General features: G+C 40.9%; 1 protein-coding gene across 1 annotated transcript in view; it reads right to left on the bottom strand.

The window, feature by feature from the left end:
• DIAPH3 (diaphanous related formin 3) overlaps window positions 1-22223 on the bottom strand; it is a 502197-nt gene that overhangs the window by 169668 nt on the left and 310306 nt on the right. Inside the window, exon 23 of the mRNA XM_054013650.1 lies at window positions 221-345. Coding sequence (XP_053869625.1) covers window positions 221-345 — 125 coding nt within the window. The remainder of the gene's footprint in view (window positions 1-220; window positions 346-22223) is intronic.

The following is a 22223-nucleotide window of genomic DNA, read 5'->3' as shown; positions in this document are numbered from 1 at the left end:
ATGTACAAAATTCAGAATCATTGCCATTAGGCAATGTTTTCATATTATGCATTACAGGTCAATTTTTTGATTGTTCTGTATACTTAGTCTTTGAGGAAAAGAGAGTTAATGTTTTCAAATATGAATGCTGCAAACTAGACAAAGGTTATGCAAATAAATTTGAAGTGTTAAGTAAACGTTAGATGAGCCCTCATAAGATATTGAGCTGTCAAAAGGATATAGACATCTTTGTCACAAACTTGTCATGGATATCGTCGGGAGGGGGAAAGATCTTCAAATCCTTCTCAAGCTGTTGAAGCTGCCTTTCCATCTGCCTCAGGTTCTTCTCCAGGTTTTCTGCTGAGACTAAAATATAATATATTCATTCACTCAACATCTCAGAAAAGGAAAACTAGTAAGAAATGCCTACTTGTAAAAGATTTTTGTTATATCAGTACCACACATCTAATTCTGAAATGGAATTGTATCAGATAATCACAGGGCAGGAATACTAGTTCATTGTGTAATATTTATTTTTTCTTAATTACACAATTTCCTCACTGTGATTGGTTGTATCCATTTTAAATAATCACTGCATTTTTTTCTCAGCCATGCAGTATGCAAAGCTGAATATTCTGATTGGATCTTAATGGGTGTCAGCCAATCCAAAAAGCAGGGTTTTGCATTAAAACCAAAAGTTTATTTTTAAATTACCTGTACTGTGAAAATACCAATCTCTCTTCTCTGATTAATGACTATAGTAAGAAAGTTCAAGATATTTCCTTGCAATAAAGTTGCTTGCCTTAGCTTCACAATTCTTAAGGAAAAAAACACCCTACTAATATTTACATGAAACAAGGAGAGAGGAGAGAATTCGCATCCCCAGATACAGAGAAAATAAGGCTATTAAAGAGTTGAAAGAGAATTTCCTTTAAACAACCCAAATTTCTGACCCATTATTTCCCTCCCAATTCAGATCTGAAGCATGATGTAAACTAACACACATTTGTTATTCTGAGGGAAAGTGCCCTGCCAAGCAGAAGGGAACAACAGGGTGTTTGGGAGAATGTTAAGAGGGATGAAATGAGGAGGGGGGAGAGAGAGAGAGGAGAGATATAAAACCTGCATATGTTTTACTTTATCAGGAACAAAACGTGAATTATCTTTCAATGGTTTGGCACCCTACTTTATATTTGGAATATTTAATTAAAAATGTCAGTACAGTAATGAGGATAGTTCCTGACAGCTTGGTAAATCATATCCTGGGCTCATATGAATTCGTGCAATCAAGGATATGGTTATCACATCATACACAGGAAGTAAACTTTAGTGAACATTCAAATGTTCTTCACAAAAATAAAAAGATAGATTATAAATAATATATTGAATATTAGTCTGGAAATATTGACATTGTAGAGTTTTTCATTATCAGTTTGTTACATTAATTACAAAACCTAAAATTACTTATTATACTTATTAGAATTTCATACACATTTTACCTATGCAGCTTTTGGGGTGAAATCCTGAGCCTACAGAAGTCAATGTGAATTTTGCCATTGATCTCAGTGAGGTCAGCATTTCAACAATGGAGTTTAATGCAGAGATGAATGGATTGAGAATGGTTCATAATACCCAGAAGTGATCAGAATATGGGACACATTCACTGGTTGCATATGCTTTCATAAAGAGTGGCATAGTCTCCCTCATGAATTATCACCACACATCCTCATCTTAGGCCTTGGCTACACTTACCAGGTAGTTCGACGGCTGGAAATCGAAGTTCTGGGTTCGACTTATCGCGTCTAGTCTGGACGTGATAAGTCGAACCCGGAAGTGCTCGCCGTCGACTGCGGTACTCCAGCTCGGCGAGAGGAGTACCGCGGAGTCGACGGGGGAGCCTGCCTGCCGCGTGTGGACCAAGGTAAGTTCGAACTAAGGTACTTCGACTTCAGCTACGTTATTCACGTAGCTGAAGTTGCGTACCTTAGTTCGAATTGGGGGGGGTAGTGTAGACCAAGCCTTAGTGACTACTAAGTTATGATCACCAGTAGATGGGCTGATTAATACTGGTAGTTAGAGAGACTACAGCTCTGCTAAGTGTATATCTACACAAACTGCTGCAACACATAAAGTACTTCAGTGAAACACTACCTATGCCAACGGAAGGGCTTCTCCAGTCATCACAGGTACTCCGCCTCCCTGAGATCCAGTAGCTAGGTTGACAGGAGAATTCCCTCATCGCCCTAGGGATATCTACACCAGGGTTTAAACATGTCACAGAGGAGTATGGATTTTTCACACCCCTGAGTATTGTAGTTATACCAACCTAATTTCCTAGTGCAGACCAGGCCTCAGTAATAATGCTGACATGCGCGTGAATTAAGCTCTGTCTCTTCACAAATTTTAGAAGCAGGAATATAGTAAGTCCATAGTTAAAAGCCATGTTATAGTTATGTATAGCAAAAGAATGCAGGCCTTCAGTGATAGACACAGAATGAAGCAGACCAATCCAAGTAATCATCTCCTAGAAAAGCAATGTTTGATATGATGCAGAGAAATTCCTCTGGACAGATTTAGGTGACCCTCCCAAACCACGAACATATACAAGCAGGAGCTAACTTGAATTATTCTGATATATCGTGACTTATCTTTCTCAGGACTTTGTTGAATTTAGTGAAGGGATGGGAAACAGAAAGGGAGGAAAGGTGTGGATGGAAACATCTCTCCTACAAAAGGATTATATGGAGTGGAAATATAGGGTCAGATTCTGTGCTATGTATCCAAGAGCAAAGAATCTGCAGCCCAGAACTAAAGCCACCTTTGCTCCCTCTGAATCCCAGACTGTTCCAGGGCCTGGACAGCCCACAGACAATACAGACCGGGGGTTAAGGCAGGGGGTGTCCTTCCAGGGGTTCCCTATTAAGCAGAGTACTGCTTGCAATCTCTGCAGCACTATGGACATGCCCTTTCCACCTGCCTCTGGCACACATCTCATGCTGCAGCTTGCAAATGTGATCTCTGGAGACAGCCATATGTCTGTCTACCACAGTTCCTTTGCCAGGGGAATTGTACCCCAGAGGGTTACATGGGTTTTCAGGACCTGTTACACCGTTTTGACTCTTTTATGTGGCATAAAGGGGCTGAAGTAAGAGTGAAAATCTCACCCATAGGATCGCTTCCTTCTCTGAAACAAAACAGAAGATATTTGAACTGCTCCCTAGAAACAAAGCTTCTCTTTAGACAACCACATTTTAGAAAAATGGAATCCAACATCTAGTGTAACAGAGACCACTGATGACGCATTAAATTAATTCTGCCAACCTGGTACTACATTCACCTCTTTTAGCTCATAAATACTGGAAATACATAAAATAGCACATAGAATAATTCACAGAATGCCAAAATATATTATTGACATAGTACAGGAAAACAGAGCACATTAGGTATCTGAAGTAAAATATAGCTGCAGAACTATTGAGAAGATTTATCTCAGAATGACAAAGGAATTAATACTAATAATTAAAACAAACAAACAAAAACCCAGCCATTGCCTGTCAGATAGTCTAGAGCTCCAACACAATGACGAGGATAAGTATTTCAGAGACAAAGAACCCAAAAAGATATGAAAAAACACCCCACAATGGCCTGAGACGTCCAATAGCAGCAACATGATAAGAGCTGGTTGGATAAAAGTGGCTCACTGAACACATTAGAGGGAAAGGTCTGCCAAAAAATAATTCACTTTCACTTTTTGCTAGGATAATTTTTTCCCTCAGGGACAACAAGGGGAATGTGTTCTTTTCTGGCTTTCCTGCTCTCTCTCTCACTCTACCTCTACCTATACCAAATGTTGTTTCTAAAAACTTAACGATCTGCCAAATCTCTTACAATGTCACTCCTCTGAACCCTTGTGGTGGTTTGCCCTTACCTTCCACATTCAGTTTATGCTTTTTCAACTTCAAGGAATTTTAAATCTTCACAACCAACCTTCCCTGTGTCATTTACTCCCATTCCCTTCCTGTCACCTAAAGCTCCTCTTAAGATTCCATTGTGAATAGTCCATTTGAGTCTTTCCTCCTCCCTACTTGTAGAGCTCCCTCCTCTCCCTCTTTTGTCCACCATAGTATCTCATACTTCTCTCCTCACTCAAGTCACTGCTTAAGGCACAGTACCTTTCAACAATAACCTACCACTTATAGAATATATACAGCAACTTTAAAAAAAAATTGCACCACTTGAAAATTGATCCTTCAACTTACATATTCTATATTTGAACAGCACTATCTAATTTATACTGTATATCCCTTGAGAAAAGCGCTGTATATCCCTTGAGAAAAGCTTCCACTTCATTTGTTGAGCATCTAGCACATGGTTGGTTCGCAGTAAGTGATGAGCATGTACAGCTAAATTATTTGGACAGGGCAGGGGGGAAATGAGAATGTTATTTCCACAGTGTATTTGAAACATTTCTCTGCTATTCTGGAGATCACCTCTAGAGCCCTTTTTTAAATATGTTTACTCCACATTTCTCTATTATATATCTGCAATATAACTATTTAAGTTAGCTTTCTTATCTGAAAATAGTAATTATACCCTGCTCTCACACAGTCCATTATATATTGAAAACACTGTACAAACATGAACTTAATTAATTCATCACCATATCCCTGTGTGTCAGGAACAAGTAGCGCTTTCCCCACCATTTTACAGGTGTAGAAACAGAGCAGTGAAAAAGACTTGCCAGGATGAGTACAAATTGATATTAAATAATCAAGAGTTTTTGGTTCTCAGTACTGTGGTTTAGCCACTAAACATTTTTATACAGAATTGAACTAGATAAACTTTCCAATTTAACGTTCATTCTAAAACTCCCTGTAAGATTAACTTTCGCACACTTTTCTAAATTAATTCTCAATGTCAGAAGACTGTTTAGAGGCAGATGGACAAGCATATAAACAAAGATTTGGGTTCAAAAAGTTTCAAAATCAATCTCTAGCACTATGTATTTCAATATCAAATTACCCCACATAGTGAAATACGTGAAAATGGGGACTTAATTAACTTGCACAAAAAGTACACTTTTCCTGTTTGGAGTTTAAGTTCAGCATTTAACTTAGTTCAACATTATATTTGTATGTATATATATGTACACTTTATATTGCTACATATTTCCCAACATGCCAGCTATTGATTGTTTAATGATGTATATGTTAACTGCAAAAATATTAAATTACATACATTGTGAAATACAAATATTTCAATCTGTTCTCAAACTTTGGCAGAGAGTTTCTTGTCTCACATACTAAAATTTTCAAAGAGCTTCCTTGCTTGGTCTGTTAAGATCTGAAAGTGTGTTTACATAGGGCATAAATGGCAATTTGCTGGAATGAGGGAAGGGGGAGAGAGAGAAAGAGAGAGAGAACAAACTTTTTTGCCACCAAATGATTTTCAAAATAGCGTCCTAGGTCCAAGGAATGGCTTTCAGCTGTTTATTACTTTCAAAATAAGTAACAGTTTTGTTTTTAAATCCTTCAGTAAGAATATTTGCTTCATATGCTTTACTGCTGAAGTGACCTCCTTGTACAACTACTGCATATGTGGAAGAATACCTAACCTGCAAAATCCAATTTTTCCTTGCATACATTTAATAACAGCACATGGCAGATTTCCTTATGGCAGATTATCCCATTGCCCAATTGGTCTCTCAGCAATTAGTTTCTATTACATTTAAAATTATCTTCTTCTATATCTGGATATCTGATTCTCAACTTTTGTCTCCTTTTGACCACTAGAAAAAAATTATCTTCTACTCTTTTATAATTGCCTCAGAGGCATATAGAAACTTTTGCCACTATTTGGTGAATTGCACAAATAAAATTCTGTAGTGTCTGAAGTGCTTCTTGGTACCCTGAAGCAATTCCATTGCATTTTCTCAACTATTATATGGCCTGATCAAACGCCCACTGAAATCACTGCAAGCTTTCCCATTGACTTCAATAGGAGTTGGATCAGAACCATAGTCTTTAGATTTTTCTACAATTTCATACTATCCTTCTCTTTGTTCATAGTCCCTTCTAATTTGGTTTGGTAACATTATTATAGCAATGCAAGAACACTACTGTAATTAAGGTGCCGGGGCACCAAGCACAGCATGACCCCCCTACAGTTCCCCATGGCCTCGTGCCTTCCTGCCCCTGAGTGGTTCCTGGAGCCCCCACATTGGTCTCGTGTATCCCGGCCCCCAAAACCCCCACATGGACCTCACTCCTCATCCTTCAAGTCCGGTCCCTGAAGGCCTCTCCAGCTTCCCCCTCCCACCGGTCTCTTTCCCTCCCCAGTCCACTTACTTCTGCCACATCCCGGCCTTCCCCAGCTTCCCAAGACTGCTACCTGGAGTCTCCTTGGTCCTCCCACTACCCAGAGCCTCTTTCTTGCCCCATCCCTCTGCTATCCCAGCCTCCAAAGGAGCATCACACTGCTAGCTGGATCATAGTTCAATAGCTTCACTTCCTGGCTCTGAGCCCAAAAGTACTCACACACTTGCACAGTCACATCCTGCTTTACTGCCCTGATACCAGCCCATATCCGTTCCTCTTCTCTCCCCCCTCCCCCATCTCTGCTACTTTGCTCAATTAGGGGCACAGAGGAACATTCTGGGGTCGGGGTGGGGGCGAGCAGTGGTGCCAGGTGGCTCGGGCCAGTCCCATGCATCTGGTTTTCAGTTTAGGGAAATATGGTCACCCTAGCAGCTATTTATTTCACTTAGACTCACATGCAGTACCCAGAGGAGGTGGGGCTCGGAGTCTATTTAAACAAGGACTGCAGGAATACCTTCCCTGTTTGCATCTACTCTGGAAGCCACAATAATGGCCGGATTGTTCGCAAACATATGTATCGACAACAGCTGGCAGCCCAGCAAATGTCCAATATTGAGACATCACTTCAAAATGCATTGATGTAGCTTGTTCTCTCCTAGAACGGGCGTATATCTGTTCAGGGGGTGTAGCCGAAGTGGTTTCGTATGCAGTGTTGATGTAGGAATTTATTCCCTTAGAGATTATCTGTGAGGGGACTGACTGCCCCTTCAAACAGTCTGCATATGACACAAATAGACAAGGCGAAGCCCGAAAGGTTTAGTCGTGTTCAGATAAAAAGGTGAGACATCATCTGAAGTTAAGGCATGAAGACACTGCTCCTCTGGGTATGAACACGGCTTTAGGAAAAAACACAGGCAAATACACTGCCAGGTTCAAATGAAAAATTTTGGGTGAGGCCACAATATCACTGTCTTTGGATAACTGTGTATAAAGATCAGAGGGGTAGCTGTGTTAATCTGGATCTGTAAAAAGCAACTAAGAGTCCTGTGGCACCTTATAGACTAACAGACGTATTGGAGCATAAGCTTTCGTGGGTGAATACCCACTTCGTCAGATGCATGTCACATACTGAAGAAGTGAGTATTCACCCACGAAAGCTTATGCTCCAATACGTCTGTTAGTCTATAAGGTGCCACAGGACTCTTTGTCGCTGTGTATAAGGAGGCTCCGCCATCAAAGCCTGTGACTTCCACACTCTCCTTGAAGAGGTCAGTGCCACAAGGCAGGCAGTTTTTTGACACAAGGGAAGAATGGGACAGGATGCCAGACGCTCAAACGGAAGTCCCATTAGAGCCATCAAGACTGATTTAAGGTCCCCCAAGAGAACAGGTTCCTGCACTGGCAGATGGAGATGAAGAATTCCTTTTAAGAATCTTGCTACCATGGCACTGGAAAACACTGATCTTACATGAACGTGTGGATGAAAGGCTGAGATAGCTTGATGAGGGTGCATCTCACAGCAAAGCGTAAGGCCCAATACTAAAGATGCAGAAAATACTCCAAGATGTCCTGGATACAAGACAGCGTTGGCTGAACTCCATCGGCCAATAACCACACTGAAAACTGCTTCCATTTTGCTAAAGAGTCCATTGTGGTAAAGGGCTTTCTACTATTGAGTAGGACCTGTCAAATAGCCACCGAACATTGCTCTTCCTTTTTATTCACTGCAAAACAGCCATATAGTGAAATACAGGGACCTGAGCATGGGGTGGTAAGTGTGACCATGATTCTGCGTGAGCAGGTCAGGATGGAGAGGAAGGGGTACGGGAGGCTGAATCGACAATGCGAGAAGGTGTGGGAAAACCAACACTACCTCAGCCATGCTGTGGCAATGAGGATGATCTTGGCTTAATCAGCTTTCAGCTTGAGGATAACCTGTGAAATGATCAGGATCAGAGGAAAAGCATACAGAAGAGCTGGTTGCTAGCTGAGGTGGAAGGCACCAGTCAGGGAGCCTGGACTGAGGCCCCCTCAAAAGCAGTTCAGATAACACTTCCTGTTGTCCCTTGCAGTGAACAGGGTGATCATTGGTATGCCATTGCAAAGATCACTCAAAGAATGCTGGACTTCAGTGACCACTCATGACTCAGGTAAAAAATCCTGCTGCGATGGTCCGAGAGATGATTCTGGACCCCAGGCAAGTGGTTGGCCATGAGAGTGATACTCACTCCAATGCAGAACTGCCACAGTCTGATTGACATGTAGTCTGGGTGAACCCAGAAGCTGAATGCCTCTGGAACCATTGCCTCTTTCTTGGGTAGTCTCGCTGTCTCAGGGGAGGGAAAGCTTGCTCAAAAGGGGTGTTGCAGGCAGTACTGCTGCTGACGACTGCCATGCTGGTGTATACACCCTCAAGGAATGTACAGTGGCCCTAGAATCCTTGAAGAAGTGCAAAGTTTCATTAGTTTTGTCCAAAAAGAGGACCCGAGCATCAAAGGGATAGTACTCTATAGTCTGCTGCATGTCTGGAGCAATGCTCAAACTTTGCAGCCAGAATGTCTCTCTCATGGTCATCACTGAAGCTATCACTCTAGCCAAAGTATCTGTCACATCTAGAGCAGACTGCAGTGACATTTTGCCATCAAGCAGCCTTCAGAAACACATCTGAAATTCCCCCCTGGAGGTTTCAGGCAGATGGTCTGTAAATTTAGTCATTCAATTTAGAAAATCATATTTGGACAACAGTTCCTACTTGTTTCTGAATCCACATTTGCAGGGAGGAAGAGGTGTAGATCTTTCTACCCACTAAGTCCATCCTTGTCCTTGTCAGTGGACTTAAATCTGCCCTGTCAAGCTCTGTCATTCACTGCAATTATGATCAGTGAATTAGGACACGGGTGCGAGTAAAGCTACTCAAACCCTGCATCAGGACAAAGTAAGGCTTCTCGAAACCCTTTGTAGTAGTGCTCCAAATAACCTTTATAGGCTCTAGGAGTGCAACGTTAAAGGAAGGGCCACTCTCCCAAATGCAGATGGCTGCAGGATGGTCAACAACTCTTGGGTAGTCTCCACCTGGATTCCCAGGAAAGTAGCTAGGTGCTGCAAAAGGTCCTGGTAAGCCTTGAAGTTCTCAGGCACCGAAAGGCAGGAAGCCAAACTGTCCAGGATCAATGAAGAGTCAGATAACTATGCCAGTGATGGCGCCTGGTCCTGAACAGGGACAATTCTGGAGGCTCTGCAAGACGGAGGAAAACTGGTGCCTGAACTTGCTGTGGGTTGACAGCCCCAGCCACTCAGTTTCTGGTGATCTTGTCTTAGAGCGAGATGAAGAGTTTGACCTCCATAATTGAGGAGCATCCCATAAGTTTCATGGAGCATAAGGGTAAGACATTGGCAGTCAATAGGCACCACGTCAGGGGCTCCTGTCCCAACTGTGGGAAGAGTGCTGATCTTGACCTGGATGCCGAGAAGTCTCAGGATTCTGGGATAAAGGTGGAGCCAGTGAGGCTCTGGATGCATAGCCCTGGTGAAGTCCTGGATCAAATGAGAGCTCAAGACGGAAAGGCACAGGAGGTTTGCTGCCACCTGATATTCCACTGACGTGGATATAGTTGGTGCCAGCATCCAAGTCTGCAATACAGGATCTCTTGCATCCATAGGTGGTACTGGGTAGTGGTTGGAAGGACCCTCTCCATCCTATGTGCTGGCAGCAGCCGTATTCTTCCTGGAGGAGGAAAAATTCTCCACAAGGCCTGGTGTGGTTATGATTGGTCTTGAGACCTTTTCTTTGGCTCTCTTGAAGGAGAGCAGCTTCTGCGCCTCTTTGGAGAGCTGGCGGCTGCGGAGCATGAGCTGGCACCACTCACTGAGATCGACCTCCAGTCCAACACAGGTCTCAGTACTGACGCAGGCCTCATGGCCTGATGAAGCAGGTGCTGCTTCAGGCGAAGGTCTGAGCCACCTGAATCTGTTTTGTGAACGATTTACAAACCAAACATCATCTCACCTAAGCATTGCAAGCATCTTGTGTGAAAGCAGTTGTTGGGGTAGCAACCTCACAAGACAGACAATGTTTGAACCCTGGTGAGGGCATTGCCAGGGAAAAACACTCACATAAATTAACACTGAGGGTACTAATGATCTACAACTAGAACAATGAAGACAAAGAATTTTTGAGGAATTGAGATTTTAAGAACCACACAGAACTCTGACCCCAGTCCTGGGTTGTAACAAGAAACTCAGGGGAGTCGGGGTGGCACCACCTCATATAGGCATGGAAGGGACTATGGCCTGAGGTATACGTACTCTTCTTCCCCGCCCCCCGCCCCATGGGTATTGCTAGGCAAAGTTCTCTGGCTCTGGTGTGCTGTGCATGCACATACCTAACTGGAATACACAGCTGCATCTACTTGAATAACAAACTGTTATGATTTAAATCAATCCACCCTACAGCATGTCCAGCTGGGTTCAGCACCTGCAAGACTTCCCCTTTGGCAACTGGAACCAGTGGTTAATACAGTGATTGGATAGCTTTCTTAAAACAAAATACTGTTTAATCTTAACAGTAGGAACAGTAAAGCACAAGAGGAAAAGGTTTTTAACACACTAAATACTCTATACACAAATATTTTACCATCCCTCTGGAAGAATCTTAGTGAGGCAACTGCTTCAGACCCTCTAGCTGGACCTGTCTCAGTCTGCTCCTCGCAAGCAGTTCACTGATAACCTTCCCTCTCCCTCTAGAGAGGGTTTAGTGTTTAATGTCCTTTTGACCTGTTAGTTCCCAGCCTTAGTAGAACTGCTGTGTAATTTTCATCTGAGCTTGGAATTAGCACCTTCTCAGCTAACAGCACAGATAGAGTTTCTTAACCTCCGTGACCTATTTTCCTGAAGGTCTTATCTGAAACCATTGTGTTACCTCCCCCACGCCTTTTTTTTTTTTTTTCAAAGTCCTGCTATTAAATTAAATCATCTATGCATACAGTACACTTTTTCAGGATAGTCAGACAGTAAACATTTCCCAAGACTTGGTCACACAGAGTATTCATAAATTATAACAGATCAGCCCCCACATTTTTCATGTGGGCCTACTATCTAGTATTTAGACCCTAACCACTAATAATGAGGTATGTCTCCTCAATGGGGTAATTTTACCTTGAAACTGATGACAACTGTTTTATGACAGGATTGATACCCATCATTTTTTTCCCTCAGAAACAACAGTATAATTCTGTATTTCATTAAGTTATACTGCAACGTTTCTCCAGCTTTTATGTTGGCCACTATAGCAGAGGAAGAGCCTCTCATGGACCAATTCCTCTTCCAATCCCCAAAGCCCTACTACTTGGTTATTAAAATGTTTCATTCTGTAGAACCCGCCAGGGCTCTGTTGACTATAAGTGGTTCATGACCTATATTAACGTGAAGCCAAAAAAAAAAAAAAGTTTGTTACAATTTCATTTTTAATTTACTTCTTTGCTTTCATAACAGAGATTATTTACAGACCATTTCTAGGGGATTACTGCATTTCCTGGATTGCTCAGAACCCCGAGTCTTTATTCTTAAAAGTCCACCTTAGGTATATTAGATCTGTAAATCAGAATATGTACTTTTTTTTTTTTTTTAATATGACAAAATATTTTCACTAGACTTTTCAGATTTCTGGAATCAATTTACTAAAAGCTGCATAGTTTTTAGATTATGCACCACTCATTTAGCTGTTACATATCCTACTGCAAGTTATTTATTAAACAATGAAAAGCAAGTTATGAAAGTCAGGAGAGCCAGGTTTAATTACAAACTCTGCCTCCGAGTCTCAGTGTTACTTTAGGCAACTCAATTAACCTCCATTTCCTACAAGTATTCTGTAAAGAGGGGATAATTTTGCTTACCCACCTTTGGAAAGAGCTTTGTGAATGTATAGAATAACTAAGTATCATTATTATAACAATAATATGACTGATTTGTCTTAGTGACTATATATTATACTCCATGTGTGTTCTATCTGCTTGTGCCAGTGAACTGTAACTTCTCTGAAAGACGCTGTTGTTCAGTTTGGCATAAATGAGACAAATGAAATCAAGGACATTATTATTTTAAAACACTCATGCAATTGCCTATTATTCCTCAGACCACACGTGGTCTATTAGATCCCCCCAAATTCTATTCTATTATGAAGCAAAAATATTTCACAATAATTTTGTATGATCAAGTTACATAGAGATGTCATAACAGCCTTCAATAAACAAAATAAATTAAATCTATGCTAGGTCTTACAATGTAAATTAGATTCTTGAAATTCTAGTCTTTTATGGAGATTTTAAGATACATTAAGTCCCAAATAAAGACAGGACTTAGTTAAGTTTATTTCTTCAATTTTCCTAGAAGACTATAAGTAAAATGGTATCAGTTAAGTATAGACGGAAATAAACATGTTTTTTCTAGTGGACGCCATCTGCCTTGATCACTACCACACAGCAAATCTGTCCACTCAATATCAAATGACTCCTAGTGATACCTTACTTCTGAAAAGAAGGAAAACTTGAGACTCCTCTTAAAAAAAGAGCCGTTTGATCTGTACCAGAGACAGAGAGACAGACACACACACTTAGTGAGCTGTACAACTTTTAAATTGTCTGTGTTGGCAAAACTAGGAATGTCAAGAGATCAATAGAATCTCCTTAATTAGTAGAAGCAAATTTGCCTAACCTATAGGAATCACCTAGGTTTAGTGAACTGTTTTATGTGCTAAGCTTGGCTAAGACCACTAGATATATGAGAACCTATGATAAGAGTACATGAAGGATTTCCTTCAATAAAGGTGGAAAGTAAACACTATCTTTGTACCTTTAAGGAAAAAGGTCAAAAAGCACAGAATAAAATAGTGGTTAAATGTTGCAGAAAAAATCCATTTTGAGTTATACCTAACTTTGAAACGCAGTACATCTTGCCCTAAGCCAGGAATCATTTGAAAAAAATATATATGTGAGCAACCTAATACATGAGAGAATTCTTCACTGTAGTATAATTTGTAACACAGTTTAGCTGTATGCTGCCTATTTCAAAACTTTGATGGTGTCCCTACACAATAGGATGAATCCCTGCCTCGTCTATGTACAAAAACAATTCTTCGTAACATTTTCATTGATAATACTGAAATCAATGAAAGGTCTGAATGTTCAGAATCTTTGAAAATCAGGCCACTTATTTGGGTGTTTAAATATGGATTTAGGTGAATTACTTTAGGCACCTCAGCTTTAACATGTTGAACTATGTTCTTATGTTGTTGATTTAAAAAAAAAAAAAAAAAAGAAAAAACTGCCAGCTTTTCATACAAAAGCAGAAAATTAAAATGTATCTGTTACAGTTGTTTTTTTTTTAAACGAAGGGAAGAAATAATTTTTCGATTTTAATGAAATGCAGATTTATTCAAGAGGTTGAAACAAAGCTTTTTTTTATTAAAAGCTTTTGAAAAAACTAACGTTACATGACAGATACATACACTCTGGGGTTTGTTTTCCTCTACATAATAATGCCTAGTGTCAATAGCAATTATGCATACAGCCATATGGAAAGAAGAACTTATTTATAACTTCCAAGCTTGAACATTTTTATATACTAAGCCAGGTTTTGTAGGTAAGGAGTTTTTTGAATTATTAATATAATCAAACACTCTTTTTGGCACTGAACTATAACACAAATAGTCCCTACTCCAATAATTTACAGTCTCGTGGTACAGATTCTGTGAACACTTACAAATATTAGTAATTTTACTCAAGTGGGTATTAACATTCAGTTAAATGGAAGTATTTGGTGAAAAGTTATTCATGTGTGTGTTTACAGAAGCACATTCCAATAGTTCAAGAAGAAAGGGCGCACTGGAGGAGGGAGCTAGATAGCAGTTTTTTTTATTATTATTATTATTTATATTAAAAAGGGCTCCAGAGGTGATCTTGGCAATTACAGGTCGGTAAGCCTGACTTCAGGAGACGCAAGCTGGTTGAAACTATAGTAAAGAACAAAATGGTCAGACCAATAGCTGAACAAAATTTGTTAGGGAAAAGTCAACATGGATTTTGTAAATGGAAATCATACCTCACCAATCTACTAGAATTCTTTGATGGGGGCATCAACAAGCATGTGCACATGGAGGAGCCAGTGAATATAGTATACTTAGATTTTCACAAAGTCTTTGACAAGCTCCCTCACCACAGGCTCTTAAGCAAAGTAAACTATCATGGGATAAGAGGGAAGGTCCTCTGGATAAAAGATGGGAAACGAAGGGTAGGTAAATATGGTCAGTTTTCAGAAAGAAGAGAAGTAAATAGTGATGTCTTCCAGGGGTCTGTACTGGGACCAGTCCTATTCAACATATTCATAAATGATCTGGGAAAAGGGGTAACAGTGAGGTGGCAAAATTTGCAGATGATACAAAACTCCTCAAGATAGTTAAGTCCCAAGCAGACTGTGAAGAGCTACAAAAGGATCTTACAAAACTGGGTAATTGGGCAACACAATGGCAGATGAAATTCAGTGTTGATAAATGCAAAGTAATGCACATTGGAAAACATAATCCCAACTATATATATATAAAATTTGGGGGGTGTGTGTCCAAATTAGCTGTTACCAATCCAAAAAAAAAAAAAAAAGAAGAACAAGATCTTGCAGTCATTGTGGATACTTCTCTGAAAAGACCCCCTCAATGTGCAAAGGCAGTCAAAAAAGCGAACAGAATGTTGGGAATCATTAAGAAAGGGATAGATAAGACAGAAAATATATTGCTTCTATATAAATCCATAGTATGCGCACATCTTGAATATTGCATGCAGACTCCATCTCAAAAAAAGATGCATTGGAACCAGAAAAGATTCAGAAAAGGGCAACAAAAATTATTAGGGGTATGAAGCAGCTTCTGTGTGAAGAGAGATCAATAAGACTGGGACTTTTCAGCTTGGAAGGAAAAGAGATGACTAAGGCGGGGATATGATAGAGGTCTATAAAATCATGACTGGTGTGGAGAAAATAAATAAGGAAGGGTTAAGTTGCTCCTTCTCATAACACATGGGGTCATCAAATTAAATTAATAGGCAGCATGTTTAAAACAAACAAAAGGAAGTATTTTTTCACATAGCGCACAACCTGTGGAAGTCCTTGCCAGAGTATGTTGTGAAGGCCAAGACTATAACAGGGTTCAAAAAAGAACTAGGTAAGTTCATGGAAGACAAGTCTATCAATGGTTATTAACCAAGATGGGCAGGGATGGCGTTCCTAGCCTCTGTTTGCCTGAAGCTGGGAATGGGCAACAGGGGATGGATCACTTGATGATTACCTTTTCTGTTCATTCCCTCTGGGGCACTTGGCATTGACCACTGTCGGAAGACAGGATACTGGGCTAGATGGACCTTTGTCTGGCTCAGTATAGCCTTTCTTATGTTCTTATCCATGATATGTAGTTAAAGTATATATACACAGCAAGCTGCCTTGGTGACATTAGATGACATGAGCTGCACAATTTTCCCTACAAAAGCAGTAAAACTTTGACTGACTTTCTGCAAATTTTCTCCCAGAAGTGACTCAGTCCTACACTTCTCCCCCTGCCAGTTTCCTGCACCTCATTTCATATGTAGAAACTGCATCTGCATTTACCTCTCACATGGCAACTGCTCTTCCAAATCCCTACAATGCCCAGAGCTACTAAACATAATTTAAAATTCAGTAAAAAGAAGAACAGGAGTACTTGTGGCACCTTAGAGACTAACAAATTTATTAGAGCATAAGCTTTCGTGGACTACAGCCCACTTCTTCGGATGCATAAAATTCAGTCACACCCACTTTCCTCTTGTTATTCACCTGAAAATTGATCAATGTTCTAAAAGTTATACCTCGCCATTTTCAATGGCCAATCTACCTTTACTATACTGTCAAGGAATGTTGGAGACAACAAGAACAAGGGTTCTTCAAATATGTCAGACAAAAAAAAAAGTTCAAGAATGGTGTGGGTGTGCTGCTCAATGGAGCTGGTGAGCTGGTAATGGAAGATGACAGGAAGGCAGAGCTGCTCTATGCCTACTTTGCTTCAGTCTTCTCACAAAAAAATAATGTGATCAGACGACTAGTTACAACAGACAATAAAGGGGAAGGGATGCAGATTGGGATAAGTAAAGAACATGTAAAATCTTCTGACCAGTTTGAATGAATTCAAATCAGCGGGTCCTGATGCTATTCACCTGAGGGTACTGAAGGAATTAGCTGAAGAAATCTTAGAGCCACTGGCAATAATATTTGCAAACTCATGGGTGATAGGAGAGGTCCCAGGAGATTGGAAAAGGGCTAACGTAGTGGCCATCTTTAAAAAGGAGGAGCCTGGTAACTACAGACCAGTCAGTCTGACTTCAATACCTGGAAAGCTACTAGAGAAATGTATAAAACATTCAATTTGCAGATATCTGGAGAAAGAAGGGGTAATCACTAGCAGCCAGCATGGATTTACCATAAACATATCATGCCATACCAGCTTGATTTCCTTCTTTGACAGGATAACTAGTTTGGTGGATAGGAGGAATGTGGTTTCTATCTTATTATTTTCCCTTCTGTTTTTTGTGTGTGTGTCTTGTTTTGTCTTCTAGGAAACAGGATGGGACTTCAACAGCCCCAGCCCATCTCAACTAACATTTCCTTTTCCCACAAAAAGAAAATTATTACCTAGGAGACTGTCAGACACATTTTTTCTTTATAAAAACTCTTTATAACTAAAGGGAAAGGAAATAAGTGTTAAAATGAAATCCTTACTTTATACTTCACATTTCAAATGCTTTAACTATTTGTTCTTTAATAAAAATTAAAAAGATTTTGAATGGTGCTTGTTGCCATAGAACTAACCAGGTTGAGGTCTCTGTACTAGAAACCCCCAAGAAACCTTGTTTAACTATTTAGTGTTGCGCAGTGGCAGGGTAATGTTAAGACCTTTGACTCTCTGGGCCCATTTAGTCTATTGAAATTTACACAATGGGAGGTTCTTTCAACTGTATATTACATAAGACATACTGAAGCAAGTAAACACAAAGCTGAATAGTAACATACATAGCAGCCTCAAGTACTTCTAATTTTTTTCTCAAGGACTCCATGTTCTTTACAGGCTTTCTAATCAGGCAAGCAGCACTGCCTAGGAAGAGTGAGCATTTCTTGGAAGAATAAACAGCAGACTGCTACCATAGGGCTTTTTTTCTTAACAGGCCTCTCTGATGCAAATTAGCTTTCACTTAGACAATATGCACAATACAGAAGAGAGTTTACAGACTGCACATTAAAACAAAACAAAACCTTCTTGATTTCCAGAGCTGCTTTGTCACACTTGGATTCTGTGCTCTAAGGTATTGTCTAATTTTAATATTGACAATGAAAAGACAAATCAAAATGGGAGTTAGTTTAATGGCTTCACAGATAAACTGGAACTGTAATGAAAATAATTAATAACCTTCTTTGATAAAAACATTGATCTTTCCATCTTCTATGCATGATGTGTCTGTATGACTGTCAAGTGTCAGCTCCTGAATATACATTGGTACATTCAGAATAAGGTAGACCTCATATCAGATAAAAAGACCTAGGGCATAGGAATTCAGCATTCTCGTTTCTACCCGTTCAGACCTCTCAGGTGGCTGGGGGATGGGCCTTTCAAATCCTGTCCTCTCAATGATACTTTGGGTGGCACATTATTAAAGTAAACTGCTCTTCTCTCTGCAGTGTCCCAGCAAAGGGTGTTCCCCTGGGCCCTCTGTAACCTACCAGATGCAAGATTATTATTATCGGCTGTAGCAGGTCATTTGGAACAGAGCTATCTCGTTTCTGGTCACTACTCAGGGATCTCCTCTGCTTCCCCAACTGAGTTTTTGTGGGAGTCTTCCACAGGCAGACTCTTCAAGCCCTTGAAAAGGCCTCCTCTCCACCTTTCCTCCATACTCTTGAGATTGTTACTGAGAATCGTGATTTTGTCGCCTGGAAACTGGTATCTCCAAATCCTAGACCGTGGTGTCGTGAGTGCTTGGATTATAATCAGAGTGAAAATTTTCAGAGTAACAGCCGTGTTAGTCTGTATCCGCAAAAAGAAGAACAGGAGTACTTGTGGCACCTTAGAGACTAACAAATTTATTAGAGCATAAGCTTTCACATCCGAAGAAGTGGGCTGTAGTCCACGAAAGCTTATGCTCTAATAAATTTGTTAGTCTCTAAGGTGCCACAAGTACTCCTGTTCTTCTTTTAGTGAAAATTTTGTCTTCTACTCTGCATCACTTGTTTCTTGCACTCTGGCAACGCTAGAGGTTATGGTCCATCAGATTAGAGATCCAATATCCTGAATCATCCAAAAGATTGCCTTTCCTCTTCTCAAAACCTCTTGGATAGTACTAACCAGGAAAGGGAATGCTTTACCCAACATCAGTGTGTCTCCAGTTGTATTTACACAAAGTATACTTGTTCAGATTTTCAAAAGAAGTGCAGAGGTTTTAACCACAGATCTTCCATTAAATCCCAATCAGCAATCCTACCAATTAGGAGTTCCAAACTTTTGAACCACCTAGAAGTTTTCTAATTCCTCAAAGGTCCTAGACCTCCACACCTATGAAGGGCCTATGTTTTAGGAAACCTATCTGCAGGAGTGCCTAATCTTTCTATTCTGTTCAGATTTTTATATTGTGCATCCAAGCTACTGTAGGGAAAGTGACTGTCCACATGCATTCTACTTCTGGTAATCCGCAAGCAGTGAACTCATGTCCACAAGGTGTGTGTTCAGAATAATGAAACAATGACTGTAGGACATCTCTGCCAAAGCAGGTGTCAGATCTGGAGCCCTCTATCAAGAAATTGTGCAGGGTACAGATGTGAACTGCTCCACAAATCTCTGAGATTGGAACACCTCTTAGGGAAGCTATGGAAGCCATTTGTGCTCTGGTAAAGTGGCTTAACTGTGAGGTGCAAGACTGTGTGATCCTCTGTGAAAGGATGATGAGCCAAAACAGCTGCCAAGTAGACTCTCATGAAGTGAATGGAAAGTCCCAAATTCATCAGGGCAGCAAGTAATCTAAAATAATGGCTACTGGGGTCCCTAATGGTGGTAAGTGCGTCTGCATACCCCAGACTGTCTCTTTTATTTTGCTGCATAAGTCAGTCCAGTGGAGTCCTTTCTACTACAAGTCAGAATGTTCTGAACTTCTGTGGAGTAGGTTCTGTCTGTGGCCATCACCCTGTCAGCATCTAGTTTGTGAGGTGCTGCAATGCTGTGTCCCTGAGAGGGTGGGGGGTAGAATATTAGCTTTGGTTTGCATGAGCACATCAGTCTGAGCTGGACACATGACTGGGGACTGAGTTGACAGGATCATGAGGTCCGAGTATCATAAATGCCTGGGCCATGCTGGGGCAATCATCATCATCTGGGCTGAATCGTGTCTGAGTTTTCTCAGGATCCTTGGCATTAGCGAAGTAGGTGGGTAAGCCTACATGAGCCTTGATGTCCAACAAAGATCCTCAATTGAATTCTCCTCTGGAGCAAAACACTGTTTTGATCCATGACTAAGTGGTCTGTCCTCGGCAGTCTGTGACAATCAGGGTCCAGACATCCAGGGAGAGAACAGGAGTTCTGATTTCCAAAGAATAAGTGACTAAATCAACCAATTGAGAAATGCCATTTGTGAAAGATGTCTCCTAATACTGAAGCTTTGAATGACCACTCAGGATTGTCAGAATATTGTCTATTAAGGTGTTCTGCAAACTTCGAAGATGTAGGGCCAATAGTATGATCTGATCACTGGTGCACTAGTCACACAGCTGGATTGCTTTCTCAGAGTGCTGATGGGCATGTTCCACCTGCTTGTTGATGTCATACATTGCTGAAGTATTCTCTGTCAGTACTTAGACTGTGGTCACTTGAAGCCTGGGCAGGAATACTGTGCATGCTAGGTGAATTGCGCTTAGCTCCAGGATATTTATATGCAGATTCATTTCTTGGGGAGACCAAAGCCCTTGTGTCTGCAGGTGACCCAGATAAATTCCCCATCCAAGAGTGGATGCATCCGTTACCAGAGGTAGTGAGGGTACTCCACTGCACACAGTCCTTCCATCAAACTAATGGGAAAGACGACTTTATGAGGAAGTGTGACCAACCTATCCATGTGGTGTCTGCCTGTTAGATACACTTATCTCAAATACCCTTTCATGGAGGGACGGTGAACTCTGTCAAACTACTTCCCCTAGGTGCATAAAGTCATTTGTCCCATATGTCTAAAATACACCCTAACGGATGTATTTGGGTGATCCTGAAGTTGACTGGTGAAGTGAAAAGTGAGGAACTTGTCCTTTGGTAGGTAGGACTTCACTACTGTGGAGACTAATACTGCACCTATTTACTTTATGCTTGGAGATGGAGTAAAAGTGATTTTTTTGTCTGTTGGCTCTGAGACCTAGAGCAGTGAAAAGCTCCAAAGTTTATTTGTAGAGGATTGTTTACTTATCAAAGCAACTATCTGTGAAGAGGCCAGTCACTGAGATATGGATAAATCTGTAACTCTTGTCTATTTAGTGAGCTGCCATGACTACCAGAAACTTGATGAATTCACTTTGAGCTGTGGAGTGTCTGAAGGGAAGCACCTGTATTGATAATGAGACTTTCCCATGAGAAGTCTGAGGGACTTCCAAGGGCCCAAGTGAACTGCTATATGGAAATAGGCATTTTGCAAGCAGTCTTGAAGACCCAAGGTAGGGATTATAGAGGCTAGAATCAAGCATCATGAAATTGAAATGATAGATGAATTTGTTATTCAACTGTATAGAACGGAACACCAACCTCTTTTCTTCTTTGGAACTAGAAAATAATAAGAGTAAACCCCGCGCTGCCCTAGAACTACAGAGGTACTTCTCCCCACTGCTCCAAGATGCAGAACAAAGTCTACCCCCTTTCTTAGCAATATCTTATCAGAAAGGCCCCAGAAGAGCGATGGAAGAGGGTGAGGGGATAGGAAAGAAATTGATAGAATATTCTTTGTTCAAGATCTCCAGGCCCCACTGAGGTTATCCAGTTCTGGGCCTCAAAAACAAAATTCCAAAAGGGGAAACAAGAAAATAGATCCTTCTGTTCTATGTGGCTCTCAACAGCACTGCCTCACCTGCTGATAGAAGTTAATGTAGGGTGTGTGGAAGAGGAAGAGGCACTGGGCCTTCTCTAGAACCTCTGCCTCTTCCTTGGAGGCTCTGATTATCTTTGTGGGCCGTAGTAGTAGTAGAATTGCCTCTGCCTGGGATAATTCTGAGGTCGGTGTGGTATTCTCTAGGTGGCCGGGGGTGTACATCCCCACAGAGCATAAGGTGGCTCAATAGTCCTTTAATATATGCAGAGCCTAGCAAGTATGGGTATTGAAAAGATCACAGTTCCAAGGGTAGGTCCTTGACTGTTGTTTGAACTTTCTTTGGAATACCTGGTGAGCGCTACCAAGATGCCCTGAGCAAAGCAATCAAGTTTGCCATTGAATGTGCTGCCATGTCCAAGGTGTCTACGGCTGCTTGTAGGGAGGTGAAAGCTACCAATTGCCCCCAAACCACCAAAGCCTTAAGTTCTTCCCTATGTGCCTGAGGGAGTCTCTTGATAAACAGTGATGCTCTGTTCCAGTTCAGGAAGTCATATTTAACCAAGAGCATTGGTAGTTTGGTAGCTGAATCATGCATCTGTAAACTAGTTGAGGAATAGACCTTACAGCCAAAGGGATAGATTCTTTCTGAATGTCTCTTATCCTATGTTGTTGTTTTGGTCCCTATTGTTTAGGCCTTTCATGGACAGCTGCAGCTACCAGGGATCTAGCGCGATGATTACAGAAATACTCAAACCCCTTCAAAGGGTCTTGGTAGCGCCTAGGCATCTTTGAAGTGGGAACCATTGATGCTGGG

The sequence above is a fragment of the Malaclemys terrapin genome, chromosome 1 (genome assembly GCF_027887155.1).
Source record: "Malaclemys terrapin pileata isolate rMalTer1 chromosome 1, rMalTer1.hap1, whole genome shotgun sequence".
Classification (NCBI taxonomy): Eukaryota; Metazoa; Chordata; order Testudines; family Emydidae; genus Malaclemys; species Malaclemys terrapin.
Note: the sequence above shows the minus strand (reverse complement) of the source record. Positions and strands in the feature narration are given on the sequence as shown.